This window comes from Arvicola amphibius, chromosome 15 (genome assembly GCF_903992535.2).
Source record: "Arvicola amphibius chromosome 15, mArvAmp1.2, whole genome shotgun sequence".
Taxonomy (NCBI): Eukaryota; Metazoa; Chordata; class Mammalia; order Rodentia; family Cricetidae; genus Arvicola; species Arvicola amphibius.
The window spans coordinates 31,211,152-31,232,002 of NC_052061.1; the positions used below are offsets into that span (position 1 = coordinate 31,211,152).

General features: G+C 45.0%; 1 protein-coding gene across 7 annotated transcripts; it reads left to right on the top strand.

Annotated features, from left to right (window-relative positions):
• Window positions 1–329: 329 nt before the first annotated feature.
• Window positions 330–20,097, top strand: LOC119802117 (acylcarnitine hydrolase-like). Of its 7 annotated transcripts, XM_038313032.1 has the most exons (15): window positions 1,125–1,418; window positions 1,554–1,709; window positions 9,060–9,217; window positions 9,839–10,049; window positions 11,815–11,956; window positions 12,608–12,741; window positions 12,822–13,080; window positions 13,839–13,937; window positions 14,161–14,301; window positions 14,422–14,502; window positions 14,730–14,874; window positions 15,233–15,370; window positions 15,736–15,808; window positions 16,319–16,523; window positions 19,741–20,097. In XM_038313032.1, the coding sequence occupies exons 3-14, from the start codon at window positions 9,142–9,144 to the stop codon at window positions 16,503–16,505; spliced, it is 1,686 nt and encodes a 561-aa protein (XP_038168960.1). In that variant the 5' UTR covers window positions 1,125–1,418; window positions 1,554–1,709; window positions 9,060–9,141; the 3' UTR covers window positions 16,506–16,523; window positions 19,741–20,097. The 7 variants fall into 7 exon arrangements, with proteins under 7 accessions (XP_038168959.1, XP_038168958.1, XP_038168963.1 ...); XM_038313031.2 differs by lacking the exons at window positions 1,125–1,418; window positions 19,741–20,097 and adding an exon at window positions 330–444 and having other exon boundaries at window positions 16,319–17,066; XM_038313030.2 differs by lacking the exons at window positions 1,125–1,418; window positions 19,741–20,097 and adding an exon at window positions 861–1,016 and having other exon boundaries at window positions 16,319–17,066.
• The last annotated feature ends 754 nt before the right edge of the window (window positions 20,098–20,851 follow it).

A 20,851-nucleotide genomic window follows, 5' to 3' on the forward strand; every position in this document is an offset into this window, starting at 1 on the left:
CCAGATCACATTGGCACAGTGGTTATTTTGGGCTGTCAATCACTAGGCATTTTCCAGTGTTGGTGGGTGGGATTACCAAAGTGCAAATACCCACACTGGTTTTGTGTATGTGAGCCTGACACTGAGAGGACGAAAAGCAGTACAGCTAGTCCTGCCCCTTGCACAGATCGGGACACCAGCCCTGTTACTGGGTTCTAGCCGTTCCCTTGGGGGAGGAGGCGAGAAGGTGCGGCATCAAGGGCATAGACACTGGATTCAGGTCCCTCATTGGTTAGGCATGATCAGGACCTCTGCTAGTGCCTGTTGCTAGAGTCTCAGGCAGACTCCAGGTTGGCTCATCTCTGGCCTTGTATGTCTTATCTTCCTACACAGCCCTATTTGTCTCCAACTCCTTGGGCTTCTTCACTTCGCACAGTGTCCTAAGGCAGGGAACTGGCCAGTGCTGTAAGTTATTTGTACACAGTGATGAGGTATTTCTGTGACTGGTGTAATAAAGAGCTGAATGGTCAGTAGCTAGGCAGGAGAAATCGGCAGAAATTCTGGGCAGGGAGAGGAACAGATAATCGAGGCACACAGGGTATGACATGGAGCAGCAGAACGGGCCTGACACTCAGAATGAAAGAGAGTTAAAAGTCATGTGGAAGAACAGAGATTACTATGTGCCATTATTTGGGAGCTGTTGGCACAAAGAAAAATCCTACCAGAGTCCTGAACACAGCAGGCTTCAGAGTGACCCCCATCATAGGAATGTGTACAAGGTTTTGGGCAATTTCATGCAAAGGAATTCCAAGAAAGGCCAGGCCCACATCCAGTTTGCCCAGGGCAATGTACATGGACACAAAGTTACAAACTCCTGCTTGCTTAAGGCCTACCTGTTCTGTTTCCTGTTGTTGTGAAACTGTCATCCTGTAGCAGCACAGACTTAGACCTGGGATTCAATATGCCACTCGGTAGACTTCCTGGCTGGCTGTTTGCTGTGGCCTGTGGGCTCCTGCTTCTCCTCCTCCACGTGCATGGTGAGTAGAGAGGACCAGGGTCAGAGCTGCCCAGTTCTACAGAGTCATAGGCTGTGTTTGTGGGAGGGAAACACCAGGGAGGGAGGAGCTGGTGGAGGTGACAGATGAAAGTGTGGATTGGTGTGCCCTCTAATGCCCACACTGAAGCCCACAGGATGGGCCATGTGGCACAGGAGGGTCAGAGACGTGTAAGGTTACCATGTATTGAGGAGCCAGCTGGGACAGAAGTATAGGAGAGACATGTCTTCCTCTGTATGTGGTTGTGGTAGAGGTCCTAGTGTATGTGGGTAATGACAAGAATTCCTTCATAATGCCAAGTGGCTCTGAGCCTGTCACCTTGATGACTAGAGAAGTGCCCTGTCATTTTTTAAGAGGGCCAACGGACAAGGTTTCCAGCACCAGGTAATCCAGAAGGCGTCATCCTCACAAGGCACAGCTGAACTGAGAGGACCCAAGCTATCTTCCTGTTTAACTCTGTGACAACGAGGTAGGAATTCCTGAGTGTGGTGACAACTTATGACTTCTCTCCACCCACAGGCCAGGACTCAGCCAGCCCCATCAGGAACACACACACAGGGCAGGTGAGAGGAAGCCTTGTCCATGTGAAAGACAGCGATGTTGATGTCCACGCCTTCCTGGGGATTCCCTTTGCCAAGCCACCTGTGGGACTGTGGGATCTGTAGATTGCTTTTGGTAAGATTGCCATTTTTACTATGTTAATTTTACCTACGTAAGCACATGGGAGATCTTTCCATTTCCTGTTGTCTTCTTCAATTTCTTTCTTCAAAGATTTAATGTTCTTGTCATACAGGTCTTCCACTTGTTGGGTCAGAGTTACTCCAAGATATGTTAGGCTATTTGTGGCTATTGTGAAGGGTGATGTTTCTCTGATTTCTTTCTCAGCCCATTTATTATCTGTGAAAAGGAAGGCTACTTTTTTCTTGAGTTAATCTTGTATCGTGCTACATTACTGAAAGTGTTTGTGGCTTGTAAAATTTACTTGGTAGCATTTTGGGGTCACTTATGTAAACTATCACAACATCATCAAATATTGAGAGTTTGACTTCTTCTTTTCTGATTTATATCTCCTTATTCTCTCTTTGTTGTCTTATTGCTATAGCTAGAACATGAAGTCCTATGTTGAATAGATATGGAGAGAGTGGACAACATTTTCTTGTTCCTGATTTCAGTTGAATTGCTTTGAGTTTCTCTTTATTTAGCTTGATGTTGGCTGTTGACTTGCTGTATATTGCCTTTATTATGTTTAGGTATTTTCCTTGTATCCCTGCTCTCTCTAAGACCTTTATCCTGAAGGGGTGTTGTATTTTGTTAAAGACATTTCAGCATCTAATGAGAGGATCATACCACCACACCATCTTATCACAGAAAAAAGGATTCATTTGTGACTGCTGCTGATACTAGGTACAGGTTATTCAGCTGTGTTGTTCTTGGTTAGCAGTGTTATTCCACATGTGCATACAATGTGTTTTACCCTCACACGCTGCAGCTGACCCCCATATCTTTGACCACTTGTCCTCATGGCTCCCAAGTCAGATGTTGTAGCATAGTGTGAAGGGTGTCTCATTGCAGGAGCTTTAATGGAGTTTGAGCCTCAGCTTCCCCTTCCCACTTGTTCCTGGGCTCACTCCCTGCTTCTTCCATGAAATGCACCTGAGCATCTTCATTCCACACATCTGCTGTGGCCTTGGCAATTACCAACACAGGGTCTGGATGATGGTGCAGAGAGTAACAAAGCACACGGGCTCCACCCTCCCCCAGCTGTCACAGTCACTGTTCTGTTGCTGTGGAGGACACCATGACCACGACAACTTGTAACAGAAAGCATTTCATTGGGGCTTCCTTCCAGTTTCAGAGGATGAGTCCAGGGCCATGATCCTTGCAGGCAGCCTGGTAGCAGGCAGGGACACAAAGTGTCGGAGCAGTAGCTGTGAGCTTATATCCTGATCTGCCAGCAAGAGGCAGAGGGATGACTTGGGCCTAGTGTGGACTTTTGAAACCTCAATCCCACCTCCAGGGACACACCTTCTCCAACAAGGTCACACCTCCCAAACAGTCCACCAATTGGGAACCAGACATTCAAATATATGAGTCTACAAGGGCCATTCACATTCTAACCAGCACAGAACTTAGCTGAGAAAAGTCTGTAACAAGGAGAAGCATCATGCACATCAAGAAACACGAAGAATCTTAATCCTTGATCCTAAGACCTCCCAACCCAATGACCCCATCAGTTCCTTTGGTCAAGGAATTGAGGGTAGGAAGAGTAAGCGACAGTAATGGCTGGGACCATAGACTGGACAACAATTTGCTGGAGCCACTACAGCACAGCAACAGGGAATTTTGATTATTGAAGGAGGCAAGGAAATGCATGGCTATGCCGTGCTAGCAATAAGAAGAAAGTTTTGCTGTGCTAAGCCATGGTCCATAGAGGCAAAGGTAGAGGATCTTCCTGACTTGAGGTCAACCTGGTCTACAGAGCAAATTCCAAGACAGCCAAGGCTATGCAGAGAAACTCTGCCTAGAAAATCAGAACAAAGAAAGGAAGGAAGAATGGGCAGAAGGAAGAAGGAAGGAAGGAAGGAAGGAAGGAAGGGAGGAAGGTAGGATGGAAGGATAGATGGATGGAATTCCTACCCCCACATCCTCCAGCTGAACCCAGACACCTCAGATTCCCTGCCCCATGCATCCTAGTGAAATGAGTGGGGAAACAGGGGGATAGATGGTGTCTCTCTACCTGAAGGCCTGGACCAAGCGAGCCCCATCGTGAGCACACACACAGGACAGGTGGAGGAAGCCTCCTCCATGAGAAGGGCACCATGGTTGGTGTCCACACTTCCTGGGAATTCCCTTTGCCCAGTCTCCTGTAGGTACACTGTACTTTGCACCCCTGAGTCCCCTAAACTATGCTGTGGTGTCATACATGGGACTTCCTATCTTGCTTTCTTGTTAAGGTTTTCTATTGCTGTGAAGAGACACCATGACAAAGGCAACCATTATAAAGACAAACATTTAATTGTGGTGGCTTGATTACCATTCAGAGGTTTTAGTCTATTATCATCGTGGAGGTGAGCATGGCAGCTGGGAGTATGGCAGCATTCAGGCAGATGTGGTGCTGAAGAATTCTATGTCTTGATCCAAGGGCAGTAGGAAGAAACTGTCTCACTGTGCACGGCTTGAAAATATATGAGACTTCAAAGTGTGCCTTCACAGTGAAGCACTTCCTCAAACAAGACCACACCTACTCTAGCACAGTCACACCTTCCAGTAGTGCCACTCCCTTTGGAGCCCATTTTCTTTCAAACCTTCTTACTGACTATGTAAGTTCTGGGGCCCAGAGGACTTCAGGTCCTGAGGTGAGAATGTGCTCTGAGCTCTGGACCAGAATGGGGGGGCTTCCTTCATCCCAACCAAACAAAAGTTTTCCGTCTGTGATGTGTAGTCTGCCATGCATTTTCAGATTCATGCATATGTAAGGTTTCTAAGAGAACAACTTCTAGTCTTCTGGGTCAGAGGTCAGTGCCTGAAGGGAATCTAAAGATCTTTTGCTGTGGTGTGTGTCAAGGGTGGGAGAGGTAGGAACGCACAGACTTGTCTAAGCAGAAGACATCCTTGACCCTGGCACCATGACTGATGGTTTCTCAATGTATACAATCATCTTCCTGTTTTCCACAAATCCTGCTGAACAATAGTGTCTCTTCTCCATGTTCCACGTGACTGGTTTTGATTTAATTTCAATTCTTAGACCTCTCTTTGTTAGTGTTGTATTTAAACTTCTCATGCCCACCCATTCAAAGTGTCTTTATTTTGTCATTTGTAGTGAAGCCAAATTGTTCTCAATGTGCCTTTTGTTCCTTCAAAGCATTTTCTCTGTTATTTCAGGAGGTGCGTCCTGTGTTCTTTAGACCATGGGACTTGCACAACCCTCTCCCTCTGACCTGCTGGTCGTGTTTGTTCACCATCTTTACCAGGGCAAAGACTCCGTGTGTCATTCACTGTACTGAGTACCAGCCATAAAGCACCATGACTTTGCATGAAAGTCAAGACTCTTGTCTTGTGTTGTCTGTCCTGGATACCAGGACACAGACGAGGGGAACGCTAGGGAGTAGCTCCATTGCTGAGCGCTTGGATACCATCCCCCTCTCAAGAATCCCTCCATGCCCTCATCCACTTCTTTCTTTCGCTGTACTTTCCACCTGGACGTGATTTAGGAACACTGTACCTCTTTCTGTCATGTCCTGTAAGAGGAACCACTGGAGACAAGCTGCCATCTGGGATAACGTTCTTGTGATCCCCTCCCGTCATTACAGAGTCTCAGCCCCACTTATGCTCTCAGCAGAGGCAGCCTGAGTCACTTCCGTGTTCAGACTCTTCTTTGGTGGGGAGAGGTCTTGCTTCTTGACTCACTATGTAGTCCAGGCTGCAGTCATCTTTACCATCTTTCTACATAAGCAGAGGACCACCCAATGCAACCAGACTGCAGATCTGTGAGTCCCAGTGCAGCTGAGGATGTGAAGCAGCTGTCGCTGCACACAAGGTCAGAGAAAGGATGCGGTCATTTTGGAAGACAGATTGACTTAGTCTTTCTAAGTTGAACAATCACAGGCTTGTCACAAACACCACAGTTCCATGTTTATAATTTCATTCAGAGGAAGCAGAAGCCTGTGGACACACAAAGCTATGCTTGAAGTTAGCCATAAGAGTTTCATTTAAAATTTCAGTGTACACACCTTTCATCCCAGCAACCAGGGCCGATTCAGGAGTGTTAGAGTCTTAGGCAAGTGTGACTATATTTCGAGACATTATGTAAAAATAAAGAGATACAGTAGCCTACCCTCTTGGCCTTTGAGCTCAACTTGATCTATTTTTTGTGAGAAGCAAGACTGTTAACACTCATAGGACTCTGATCTCTGGGATCCCAGTAGATGTGGGATATAAAATATTTCTTAACACCTAATTGGATGAAGTGAATTTAGATGGGATATATATCATTTGAATGGTGATTTGGGAGGAGTTGGTCTAGATAAAGGAGTAAACATGATTTGAATACATTGTATCTGTGTATGAAATTATTAAAGATTAAAATATACAAGCATCCTGGATACATAGTTTAGGGATAGAGCACTTGCCTCACATGTATAAGACCTGGATTCAATATCCTGTCTCCACTTCAGATGTTTGGGGAAACTGACACATCAGAGGTGATGGGATGTCAAATTCTCATGTCCGTCTGTTAATAATCCCTAAGTATGTCCATCTATAAGTAGTTTGCAAAACATTTGACTTGCCACCCTGGTGTATTAGAAAGTTTATGTGTTCATAACAAAAATCCCACCAGAAGCAGCGAGCTCAGGTCTATGACAGACACACAAGTGACCTGGGTACTTGGAAGACCAAGGCAGGTAGATTTTATGAGCTCAAGAGTTTCAGGTCAGCTGGTAACAGTTACACACACTTCATCTCAATTATATATATGCATAGACTGATACATGTAACATACACACATGAATTTGTATATATTATAACCTATGTGGCTTATTACCAATAGAAATTTGCTCCCAAGTTTGGAGACCATGAATTCCAAAGTTAAGGTACCATCAGGTGTGCTATATATTGAGGGCTAGCATTCTCATCCAAAGACTGTTCTTTTTGGTTACACTGATGGGACAAATAATGATGCCCGTGACCTGAGTGCTTAGTGGCCCAACTCTCAATAATCTCACTGTAGAGTGCAGGTTTGAGTTGACCTGATAATAGATGTCACAGCAGCAAAGGACAAGGTCAGATAGAGACAGGAAAAGGCATTAAAGGACACCTGGTAATTCAAGCAGGCTTTATCATCAGTACAGATTTGCTGAGTCACAGCACAGGTGTGTTTAACTTTTGAAGAAAAGGTCAATCTGTCTTTCAATATGACTACACCATTTTGCATCTCCTCCAGCCATGTGTGTGCGAGCATGCCAGTGGCTCCATGTTTTGCCAACACTGAGTATGTTTGTGTATATGAAGTAGTTTCTCCATGAAGAGGATTCTGTAGACTTTAGGCCCTCTCCCCCTTCTTGTCTGTAAATGAAAGATTCCAGATCCACCCCTTCCAGCATACACACAGAATTTGAGAGTCTTCCTCATTCTACATACTTACTATGGTCTCCACTATCATCCGTGAAGGGTCTTTGAATGATGGAGCACTGGGTGACAGAATACATGGGAATCTTTCCCCAGTTCACGTTACAAAGCAGATCAGGTTTAAGCAGACTCACCAGGCTGTTCCAGTAACATAAAGAAGCTATTTTCATGTCTTTGAGCTTGGAAGAAATGGAGGAGCGTAGATAGACCTTTCAGCTCCCACAGCCCAGATGTTCTCCAGAAAGGTAGTTGAGGAGAGAGAGAACATCTTCCTAAACAGGGCCTGAAAGCACAGAGAGTGTGGAGGGGAGGCACTAAATCTATAGCATTTATGGATGGGATGATTTGTATGTTCCATATGGCAAACACCAGGGGGCAGAAGAGAGACAAGACAGTCTCAGCCTTGGCTCAGTAGCTGAGCAGAGAAGATCCCTTCGAGTGCCTGATGTTCTCACTGGGGACTTGAGGCATTTGTGAGCTCCTGCTGCACACATGCACCTGTGAGGTCTCCATTTCTGTTGACAGACACAGGACACCTCACCAAATGGCCTTTAGACTTTCAGTAGCTGTGTCATTTTTGAAAACATCCGACATCAAATGATTTCTATGCAATCACATTTGCCCACTTACCAGCTTAGATGGGTAAATTTTTCATAAAAGTATGAGCTATGCAATTATATTCAGGGAAATATGAGTCTCCTTCTTTTATTGGCAAAAGTCCCCCTGAGCTCCTCTCAGCCAATTATTGCCTGGTCTCTGCTCCAGGGCAAATACCTTCTAATGCTACAGTTTGGAAACTGCAAATGATTTAAAACATCAGAATCCTAGTTATCTTGTCTCCAAAAAGGATTCCTATGTGACTGGTCTCATTACTAAGTAAAATGCCCTTGGATTCAAATGTGCTTCTGCCAAGTACAGGGCTGAGCTCAGGGTGTCTTGCTGAAGAAAGAGAGGAAGGATTATAGTTACCCAGGGGATCCTGACAGGGGTGGGACACAAAAACAGCTGAGCTGAGCTCATAGGAGCTCAAGGACTCTGGACCAACAGTTAGGGAACCTCCAGGAGACTGATATAGGTCCTCTGCATGTGTGTGACAGTTGTGTAGCTTTGTAAAGTTCCTAGCAGTGAGATCAGGATCCATCCCTGGCACTTAACTGGCTTTTGGGAACCTGCTCCTCGTGCTGGATTACCTTGCCCAGCCTTGACACAAGGGGAGGAGCTCAGTCTTGCCTTAACTTGACGTGCCATGCTTTGTGTAAGTCCATAGGAGGCCTGCCCCTTTCTGAGTGGAGATGGAGGAGGAGTGGATAGGGAAAGGGGGTGGGGCAGAAGGAGAGGAAGGAGGGGAAACTGCAGTCAGTATGTAAAATAAATGGAAAAAAATTTATTTAAATAAAATAAAATATAAAAAGAGAAAGAAGGAAATTGAAAAGGGAAAAAAGATTCAAGTGTGCTGCATATAGGTAACCGTGTCTCTCCATGTGTGCAAACATCTCATTTTCCCAATCCCTATTGATCAACACCTGAGTAACCTGATTTTGACTACTTTTAAACAAGCTCTTGTGAACTTTGGAAGTATGAGCTTTTGTGACTGGTGTTTTCAGTTTCTTGAACCAAAGACCTTGAGTGTGTACCTACTCACAGAAGCCTCTGTCTCTCTGTGACATCTTTCTGTTGATGTGTGAGGACAGGGCTCCTGGTGTTCCAGAAGAGCTTCAGAATCCACGCTGTGCCTTTCCAGGATATCAGAGAGAAAATGGAAACAGCAGAGGTGACTTTGCCCTGCCTCCTGGACATTGGATCCTGTCACTCTGACTAATCAGTTCTCCAACAATGAGAACTTTGCCCGACCACACAAAGTTCCCTGCCCATATCCCTTTGATTTAAATTCTTACCTAGGGCAGACCTACACATTCTGCTTCCTGTTTGTGAAACGTGGCCATCCTACATAGCAGCAGCAACTCAGGACTGAGAGCTGATCATGCCACTAAACCAACTGCAAAGCTGGCTGAATGCTGTGTTCTTCGGGCTCCTGCTTCTCCACCTCCATGTGCAGGGTGAGGCTCAATAGCTGCCAATGGGAAATGACTAGAATCAGAGCTGTCAGATTCTGCAGAATCAGAGGTTGAGCTTGTGGGAGGGAAGACCAGGGAACGAGGGTGCGGGTGGGGCAATAGAAAGGACAGACTCAAGTGTGGGAAACATGTGTCTCCCAATCCTCTGGCCAAAGCACACAGATTTTGTAGGCGCTTAGCACACAGAGGGTCAGAGGTGTTTAGGATCACCCCATAGTGAGGAGACAGTTCAGTGTAAGGAGCTCTGGTCAATGCTAGACAATTCAAAGAAGAGCAAGATGAAGGAATTTTTCCCTCCTCCAAGTATGGCTCTTACTGTAGCCACTGCTGAACTTTGTATAATAATGACGATAATTATTATTTTATGTGGCCAAACAGCTCAAAGTGTGTGAACTCTTTGGCCATAGTAATGCTCCGACTCCCTTCAAAGGGCAATAGGAAATGTTCCTGGTTCTGAGGGATAGGGAAGTTCCCACACTCACACCCCACAGCTGAACTAGGAGGTCCCTTCTTTTGTGCCCTGGTAACAGTGAGATGGGAACTCCCACAATCTGCTGGCAGCTGATTGCATGAAACTAACCCCGATGGCATCTCTCCACACAGGTCAGGACTCCTCAGAAGTCAGCCCCATCAGAAACACACACACAGGCCAGGTGCGAGGCAGCCTTGTCCATGTGACTGATACCAAAGTTGGTGTCCATACATTCCTGGGAATTCCCTTTGCCAAGCCACCTGTAGGACTACTGCGTTTTGCACCCCCTGAAGCCCCTGAACCGTGGAGTGGTGTGAGAGATGGGACCTCACATCCAGCCATGTAAGTTCTGGACTGAGAGGATGTTTGGCCCTGGGGTGAACATTTGCTCTGAGCTCTGAGCCATGCTGAAGTCTTTCCTCCATCTCAGCTCCACAGCAGTTTCCTCCCAGTGTGGGGAGTCCGCCATGCATGTTTCTGATGCATGTGCTAAGGTTGAGTAGAACAACTGTACCAGCTCCTTGGCACCATTGAGAGTTAGATGCAGGTACTGTAGAGAGGAACAAAAATAAAACTGATCACAACTTCAAATTAACCCCAGTGTTCTCTGCCACAATGGGAAGAATCTCTAGGCATGAGTTGTGTGACCTATTAAGCAGAGAGCACCCCTGAACCCAATAGAATACACTTCAGGTCCTGAGAGGTGCAGCATGATGGATACTGGTGAACCCCCACATCACAGTCACCGTGAGAACGCAGAGGGCCAAGCATCATTGACCAAGGAACTATATGTAACTAATTCGCTCTAAAAACAGCATAGGAAAAAAAAGATGTTCCCTGAGAGTCTGTACATGGGATGAAGGATGCCTTTCCAATTAAGAAGTCACACATACATATGACTCCCCAGCAACCCTGTGCATAGCAGAAAGCCCAGAAGAAAAGGGAGAAGAGATATTTGTCAGCATTTATACATTATGCTTTTTTTTAGTTGTTCCAGAATGTTGGTGAAGGCTGCTCTTTTGTTCCCGGCCATCCAGACCCCAAACAACCACACAGAAACTGTATCAATTAAAACATTACTTGGTCAATCACTTAAACATATTGTTAAGTAGCACTTATATCTTAAATTAACCCGTTTCTATTAATCTGTGCATCACTATGAGGTTGTGGCCTACCAGCAAAGTTCTGGTGTCTGTCTCCTCTGGCAGCTACATGGTGTCTCTGTTACTCCATCTTCTTTCTCCCAGCACTCAGTTTAGTTTTCCTGTCTAGCTCTATTCTACCCTGCTAGAGGCCCAAAGTAACTTCTTTATTAACCAGTGGGATACAGAGGGGAAACCCACATCATCAGAAAACACTGCTTTCTGATCTTACGTAACAAATCATATAGAACAGGAACTGGTAAATATGCACTCCCCACCCCTGTCATTTCATTTTATAAATAAAGTTTTATTGGAAACCTAAAAAAAGAAAGAAGTTCCCTGAGAGTCTGTAGATAGGATGAAGGCTTTCTCACTGCCCTTTAGGAACAATGGACTCACTGTTCATTGATTCCTCTAGTACCTGTGGAGGGCAACACTCCAATATTGCATCTAAGTTTGTTTTCTGTTGCTGCAATAAAGTTGCAATAAAGCAACTTAGGAGAGAAAGCTACTACTAAAGCTCTAAATTATAATCTATCATGTTGGGAAGTTACACTGAAAGAAAATTCCAGGAGCTGGTCACATCACATGCACAACCAGGAACAGAGAAGAGAAAATGCTTGCATGACCTGCATTGCTACGGTTTAGGTCACTTTTCTATTCTTATACACTTCAGTGAATGTCACCGTACACAGCCAATCATTTCCATAGAGACACTGAGATGTCTTTATATACCAGACTCAGAAATAAAACAACATACGGACCCAACCAAACTGGAGTACCCCACCCCAGCTTTCATAGAGCCTGTGGCCATTACCTTGGTGGAAGGGACTTCAGAGGGGGAATATGTGTTAACAGGACATCATGAGGTGTAGCAGCTAAAGGTGACCAGGAAAAGATTCAGAACCACATTTGGTTTTGACCACCATGTATCTCTTGGAATATTTGTCTTCTATTTCCATCAGGTGTCTACAAAACCTTGAAACCATGAATCCAGAGGGCCTGACGGATATGGAAGTGACCATGCCTCCCATCTCTATGTCTGAGGACTGCCTGCATCTCAACATCTACACACCAGCACATGCCCATGAGGGCTCTAACCTGCCTGTGAGTGTCAGGACATGGCCAACTTGGGGACTGGGCATGCTTTTCAAGATGACTAGAAGGGACAGAAACAACCTGAGCTCCATTGCAGTGTGGGCTCTCCTGAAATGCCTTCCCTAATTTAGGTCAAAGAAGGGTTTTTCAGCTACACTAAGCAGCTGAAACATGGGTACCAGATATATATCACTAGAGCACTGGGTTATTAAAAACTCTAACTCTTTGATAAAACAAGGATGTATTCTATAACCTGAGTTCTGTAGAACAACTTAGGTTCTAAAGTCTCAACATTGAGGTTACCTATGTCTACTTTTGGGTTATCTGTTTTACCAATGAGAGTTGATGATTCCATTTTTAAACTGGGGAGATATCCATGGAGACATGCCTCTTTGTTCTACTATGAAGAGTCTGAATAATGATAACATTACTGTATACATAGAACCATTAATTAAAATGCAGATACTTGCTCAGCATGGGGATGAGAATTACACAGATGGGGCTATTAGAGGACCCTGACTGTGACCAAGCCCTGAAGCCCCGAGGATTTGTATGTATTTGTATAGCTGCATAGAAACCCAGCAGTTGATACTCTAGTAAGTAGTCCTGCAGAGGTTGGACTGAGAAGGGGTCTCCTGGCATCTCTCTTTGCTCTTTCAGGTGATGGTGTGGATCCATGGTGGTGCTCTGGTTGCAGGAATGGCTTCTGGAACTGATGGTACCATACTGGCAGCCATTGAGGATGTGGTGGTGGTCACTATCCAGTACCGTCTGGGTGTCCTGGGATTCTTCAGGTGAGACAAGGGCTGGTTGGGGCAATGTTATCTGAGAAGAACTGGACAGCCCTTTGATCCATGTCCCTTCCACTTCTCAGCACTGGAGACCAGCACGCCAGAGGCAACTGGGGCTACCTGGACCAAGTGGCCGCCCTACGCTGGGTTCAACAAAATGTTGCTCATTTTGGAGGCAACCCTGACCTTGTCACCATTTTTGGCGAGTCAGCAGGTGGCACAAGTGTGTCTTCACTTGTTGTGTCCCCCATGTCCCAAGGACTCTTCCACAGAGCCATCATGCAGAGTGGAGTGACCCTGTTGCCTGACCTTATCTCTGACACCCATGAGAGGGTCTACACCGTGAGTGCCCTCAACCATCATAGCCTGATTCTGCCCCCTCAGCCTTCATCTTCTGGTGCTCTGGTCTTCTGTTGAGATGGGAGAATAATGATCATGAAAAATATTTCTTTCCAGCAAAATTTGAGAAACTCTGGGGTTAGCTTCTATTCATCTCTATTTCGTATGGGTTGAGCGTGCTATCTGACCATCTAATTTCTCCTAGTAGTTTCCATCATTGACAGAAATAAATATGCATATGCTTTGGGAGATAGCTCAGTGCATTTTTTTAAAAAAAAGTGTTTGGAATGTAAGAGCCCCAGAACCCACAGAAGGCTGGAGATAGTAGCATGTATCTGTCATTCCAATGTTCCTGTTGTGAGGTGGGCAACAAAGACAAGGGAATCCCTGAATGTTCACAGGGCAGCTCAGCTAGTGCAGGAGCAGAAACCAAGAGGACACCCTGTCTCAAATAAGGGGGCATCTGTGAAGAAAGGAGACCTGGTCCTCTAATAGTCACATACAAACACTGGCAGACTTATTTCTTCTCTCACATTCGATATACAGAAGGATGGCTGGGGTTAGTAAAACTACCCTAAGGGAAAAGGTGTGAAGGTAGAGAGGATACTGCTTGATGTCTGTAAACTTTGAGGAAAAGGACAAAGGGAATAATTTATATTTATAACAATTCACACGAAACATACACTATAGTGTGATATTTAGGATAATATCGTCCAGTTGGGATTGTAAAAATCCTTCTCCCCACTTGTTTCCCTTCACAGACAGTGGCCAACCTGTCTGGATGTGAGACCATGGACTCAGAGGCCATGGTGCACTGTCTGAGAGGCAAGAGTGAAGCAGAGATTCTGGGCATTAACAAGGTAAGTAGAATTGTATGCCTCGGAACATCTAGTCAGACTTTGTGTTCTTTAGTTCTGTGTACAATATGAACACCAAGATAGGCTAATCTAAGTGTAGATTCTCTTCCAGAGTGAGCTGAGGACCCTGAGGCCAGTAAGAAATATGAAAGTGGTGGAGGTGACTCAGTGAGCATCAACATACATATTTCATTGACCTTCAACATTGACTTTTAATGCCCCTCAGGTCTTCAAGATGATCCCTGCTGTGGTAGATGGGGTATTCCTACCCAAGCATCCCCAAGAGTTGTTGGCTTCTGTGGATTTTCATCCTGTCCCCAGCATCATTGGTGTCAACAATGATGAGTATGGTTGGATCATCCCCATGGTAAGTCTTAGTTCCAATCATTTGGGAGATTTGAGACTCTATGTTAAGCAGTGAGAACTAAATACATATTTAATCCAAGTTCATCAGATTCCACACTTAACTGGGTCTTCTATCTTCCAGATCATAGGCTCTGCTCAGGCAATAAAGGAAATAACCAAAGGGAACCTGGAGGCTTTTATGAAGAATACAACAGTACAAATGGTGAGACACCTCTGGTCCTATCCAAATAGAGAGGTCCCTCATATCTCCTCTCAGACAGCATCCCTATTAACAAAAGTCAGCATATATGTGTGATTCTGTGTGGGGTGACCTCAGAGCATGGACCTTTTTACCTATGTTCTATCTCCACCCAGGCCCCATTCTCCAGATACCAAAGCTGCTGCCCACCTAACCGAGAACATGCCTAACCTCTTATCTCCTTGGTGTAGATGCTGCCTCCTGAGTGTAGTGACCTGCTAATGGAAGAGTACATGGGGGACACTGAGGATCCCCAAACCCTCCAATTACAGTTTACAGAGATGATGGCAGACTTCATGTTTGTGATCCCTGCACTCCAAGTAGCACATTTTCAACGTGAGTACATCTGTAACAAGGCTTAGGGGAGCAACGCAGAAATTTAGATCATGGGTAAGCACTGTGGAGCAGTGTGCTATGCAGGTCTCATATTGAGTGAAAAAGAGCAACATCCAGGTGCAGATGAGAAAATGGGTTGCTGATAATCTATTAACTTGACATAGCTATCCAGCTGGGAAGGCCACGAGCACTGTTCTGCCCTGAGCTTTTCCATAGCTAGAGCTCCAGCCTGGAACTTTCTCTCCCCTTTAACATTTATGATTCCAGGTAACTTTATGTTAACGTACGTTGTCAGCAAATACGTATCAGAAGAAATCCAATTGATGGACTACTAACTCTTATTTGTCCTTATCTCCAGGTTCCCATGCCCCTGTCTACTTATATGAATTCCAGCACCAACCCAGCTTCTTCAAGAGTTTCAGGCCACCTTATGTGAAGGCTGACCACGGTGATGAGGTTACTTTTGTCTTTGGGTACTTCTTCTTTGACATGAAATGTGAGTCTTCCTTATTCTCCTTGAGCTGACTGAGGTTGCAGATGACGTCCTAGGGACCCCTGAGCTCTCAGTCCATTTGATAAAAACTAGACTCTAGGAGAAAATAAAATCAACTGTGTGCCATGTAATAGCCTAAAAAATAATACCAAGATTAGAATCTGAACCTGTGACGGAGATGACAGCACATTGGGGCAGGAATTCCTTTAAAGGATTGCAAGGATGTTGAATATTGTATAGTGAAGAACGGAGATAATAAAACCAATAGTTTAGGGTCTGACAACAGCTGGGATTGTGAGGGTGAAGCATAAGTTGGCAGTTGTGTGAGGTGTCATGGACTTCAACATTTATTTTTCTCATGACTTTAGTCAACCTCACTGAGGAGGAAGAGCTACTGAACAGGAGGATGATGAAGTACTGGGCCAACTTTGCAAGACATGGGTGAGAACACACCTTTCTCTCAACCCTCCCTGTATGAGTTATAGGGATATGTGGGTCTCTATATAGGTCTCTTTTTTGGGTGGTTATCTCTTTAGCATTCCTGAATCTTCCATCACATGATAGATTCTTCTCTCTCTCTCTCTCTCTCTCTCTCTCTCTCTCTCTATATATATATATATATATATATATATATATATACTATTTATATATAAATATATAAATAGCACATTTATATAGATACTTTGTAGGTGTCAGTTCCTGGTCATTTCACAGTGACCTGGTTCCTGAGTCATCATGCTATGGTACTGGTCTTTATATCTTGCCTCTTAGATGTAGATGTAAAACAGGTCAAGTAGTCTTCCTCCACATGGAGCAGCTCTTTATCAGGACACTTGTCCCATCAGCACCATTAACCACTGGCCTAATTATGCCATAGCCATGACCCAAATCAGGGGATCAGATTTGAATCAGAGTGACCTCACTCTTCCTTGTTGGGTGTCATATCCATAGGAACCCCAACAGCGAGGATCTACCCTACTGGCCTGTGTTGGACCATGATGAGCTGTATCTGCAGCTGGACATCCGGCCTGCTGTGGGCCGAGCCCTGAAGGCCAGAAGGCTGCAGTTCTGGACCCAGACTCTGCCCCAGAAGATCCAGGAGCTAAGGAAATCTCAGCACATGCACAAAGAGCTATAGTGCCCTGTGTGAGGAATGGTGTGTAGCACTGGCTGCTGATGGGGTCACCTTGAGTTTCCCAAAACATACTGAGTGACCTGGGTTGATCCTAACATTCACATAACCTCTGCACTTGCCTGTTCTTCTACATTTATCACAAATTTTCTACATGTGACTCTATCCTGCTGGGTCATCTTTTGTTAGATTCACTCAGTAAATGGTCCCATAACAATGTGGATTTTGTGAGCCACCCAAGGCAGGCTCATCTCCTTTCAGACTCCTCTGGTACTAGACCCTTTCTATCCTTCCTTTTTAAATTTTTATCTTTACTGTTATCTTCTCTAGGACTAAAATGCTCTTTAAAATAAAACAGAAGTTTGAAAAACAATGATGTGGGTTCTTCAAAGACCCCATATCATATTGGTGACGTCTGTCAAAATCACATGCCCTATCTCATTAGGTTCATTTTGGAGACCATGAAGTTCAACATTAGGATATGAATCTGTTTTCTGTATTGTGATGACTAGCTTTCTGACCCAAAGTTGATGAATAAATGGGATATTTAATAGTTCTCAAAGGCCAGGCGATGGTGGTACACGTTTTTAATCCCAGCACTCGGGAGGCAGAGGCAGGCGGATCTCTGTGAGTTCGAGACCAGCCTGGTCTACAGAGATAGTTCAGGACAGGCTCCAAAGCCACAGAGAAACCCGTCTCGAAAAACCAAAAAAAAAAAAAATAGTTCTCAGTACCCAGACCTCTACTAGGCCTCAGTCTTGATAACATCTCATTAGAACCTAAATATCAATATAGAAATATGATTCTATGATTATTTCTTTTTTTAAATTGTTTTTAATGAGCTATATATTTTTCTCTCTGCTCACCTCCCTTCCTCTCCCCTCCACTTCTACCTTATTCTATGGTCCCCATGCTCCCATAGGAGATCTTATCTTTTTCTACTTCTCATTTAGATTAGATCCACATATGTCTCTCTTAGGGTCCTCATTGTTGTCTAGGTTCTCTGGGATTGTGAATTGTAGGCTTGTTTTTACTTTGCTTTATGTCTAAAAGCCACTATAAGTGAATACATATTATATTTGTCTTTCTGGGTCTGGGTTACCTCACTCAGTATGATGTTTTCTAGACACAATCATTTTCCCACAAATGTCAAGATATCTTTATTTCTTTCTGCTGTGTAGTACTCCATTATGTAAATGTACCACGTTTTCCTTATCCATCCTTTAGTCAAGGGGCATTTAGGTTGTTTCCAGGTTCAGACTCTGACAAACAATGCTGCTATGAACATAGTTGAGCACATGTCCTTGTGGTACAATTGAGCATCCTTTGCATATATACCCAAAAGTGGTATTACTGTGTCTTGAGAAAGGTTGTTTCCTAATTTTCTGAGAAATCACTACACTGACATCCCAAGGAGCTGTACCAGCTTGCACTCCCACCAGCAATGAAGGAGTGTTCCCTTTACCCCACAACCTCTCCAGCATATGCTATAGAGATGGATACTTTGCATTACTTCTGGGTAATAATAATATACATTTATGCTGCCGGATATCTGTGAGTGTGTCACCCCATAGGACAAAACAGTGGCCTGGCAACCTTTAAAAGGTACAAAGTTAGTAGGCATACAGACTTTCATGGTGCCCCACAGGCCTCAGTTGACCTTAGTGCTCCCTGGGTTTTCTTCCCTGTGCACCTTCCTTGGTGCAAGGCCAGGTTGGATTCCAGAGCATAGGGCGTGTGTGCTCTGGGCCTATCAGCAAATTTCAGGCTCTATCAGAACTTGAGCCAGAATGGATTGTTCCCCAGGGTGTGTGTGTGTGCAGCCCTTACACTCTCCTAGTGTGGACCCATTGACCTCCTCCTGGGCCTCTGCACTCTGATAGTGTAAACTTTGTTGATCTTCCCCAGTCAGATCCACTGAACTCACCTCACCTGTGACCCCTGCTGTGGGTCACCAGGCTCTGGGAGGTCACCAGGGTTCTCCATGCAGGAAGGTCTGCCTGACTCACTCATGGCTGCTGTTTGGAGTATTCTTCTTTGTCTGGATTGCTGGGCTCAGAGTCAGCAACAACTGTGTGATGGGTGGAGTGTGCCTGTCCTCTTCTCTCTCGTCCTGGCCTGTGCCATCCATGGGAACATTGAAATAGCAGGGTCTTATAGATGATGCCCAGAATTACTTGGAAGGGAGGTATTAGCTGCAAATTTTGTGACACATCTTTAAACCCAGAATCTGAAAGCTAACAGGTCAGTCTGTACTACATATAAAACTCTGTCTCACAAATCAGAAGAAATCTAAAGAGCAGTAAGAAAAGGAATTTGTTCACCTAATTTGATTTTCACCAGTGATTCCTGGTCTGGATATGGCTTTCCAGCTTCCAGCTGAAGGACATTTGAGTTGATTACACAGGGTTTCATGGAGATTTTCTTTGGAGATAAAGCACTGTGGGTGTGGGCAGGCTCTAAGCAGGACGTTTCCATAGGTTTTGTCTGTTGCAGTAACTGTCAGTCACCACAGGCAGGAGCCCTCAGTGAGATGCATGGACAAAGATGCTGTCTGGATGGCCATTGTGCGCAGGCAGCAAGTCACAGGACAGGGTGAGCACTTGACTGAGAAAGATGTTGGAAGTCACTCTTTGGTGGCTGTGAGTGGCTGCTGCCCTGGCCTCATCCACAAAGGTGGCACCAGAGATGCTGATTCCTGCGGGTCAGATGGGGAGGGCTGTGGCAGAAGATTGGCTTGGCCGATTTGGGGATTTTAACTTTTCTTGATGCAACTCATCAGGTCTGCCAGACTCTGCAGTGTTGAACGTGGTGCTGGGGGGAGGGAGGTGCCAGGGAGGTGGAGCTGTAGAGATGACACACACAGCAGGAGGAGGGTCTCCCTGGACCCCTCCCTGCACTCCCAGGCAGAGAGGATCAGGACTGCTTAAGACTGCATAGCATCCAAAGCAGGACATTTTCTGAGGTGAAGAAGAGTCAACAAACCCATGGTGTCCAAATGCTTATCTTCACCCAATGTCCAGACTTAGAGCATGTGGGTCATTTAGGTCTTTACGTGACTTTCTGTCATTCAGATCCACACCAGAGAAGGCTGGAATTTTGTGTGTAGTTCACAGTTGCGCTTCTCTCTCATGTCAGTGCTGGCACAGACAATGATGTGTCATTGTGTGTGTGTGTGTGTGTGTGTGTGTGATTGTGTGTTGTTGGTATCAGCCAAAGTTTCTCCCCACCTCCTCTACAGAGCCTGGAGGTGCTATGAGGTTCACGTTCTCAGACTCAGGACATCTGTGAATATGACCGTGAGTTGTGCCCTGGATGTGGGAAGGGAGCATCAGAAGGTCCAGAAATGTCCAGGAGAAGAGCATCCTATCATTTTCTTTCTGAGTACCTGTCCATGTATGGAAAGCTATTTCTAACTTTCACTTATCCCCAAGAACTGTTTGGTTCCTTGTGACACAATCATTCTCATCAGATCCTGTATTAACAATTTATATTCTGACTTCATTGTTGTCCCTAAACTTTTTTAGGCCCTGTACTAAAAACTTTCTCTTATAATATATTCCATTGTACAAAGGTGATAAATGGTGCTCAGTCTGTCTCTGTGTTCACCTAAATCATTTTCTCTGCCACTAAAGGGCTCCATCCCCCATCGTCTAGATCACGATGCTAACAAGGCCCCTGCATATGACAAACCCAGGCCATCCTAGGATCTTCTTCAGGTTTCATTCATTGTCTTGGAATCCATTGTCTTTGGATATCACCAAAATGATGATTCTCGCAATGCCAATCTTCAACACCAGGAAGCAGAGAGAGTTGAAGATGAGCTTCAGCTGGGCTCAGGATCTGGGCAGGGAGAAAGGCCCCTTCCTTTGAATGCAGGAAGGATGACACCTGAGATAGCCACTAGGGCAGTGGTTCTCAACCTGTGGGTCACGACCATTTGGGGTCACATATCAGATATCCTTCATATTAAATACTTTCATTGCAATTCATAATAATAGCAAAATTACAGTTGCAAAGCAACATCAAAAATAATGTTATGTTTGGGGATCCCTATAACATGAAGAACTGTATTAAAGGGTTGTAACATTTGGGATGTTGAAGACCATTGCACTAGGGCCTAAGATTTTATTGAACTTCTGCTGGGCATGCACAGACACACATACACACACACACACAGACACACACACACACACACACACACACACACACACACACACACGGGGGGGGGGCAGGAGAGCCAGAATTTCATTGTCTTTCAAAGAAACTGCCATGACCCAACAGGAAGTATAACAGGAAGTGATCCTAAGATCACCGTACAGGCAAGGGACCCTGAGGGTGGACTCACTGCT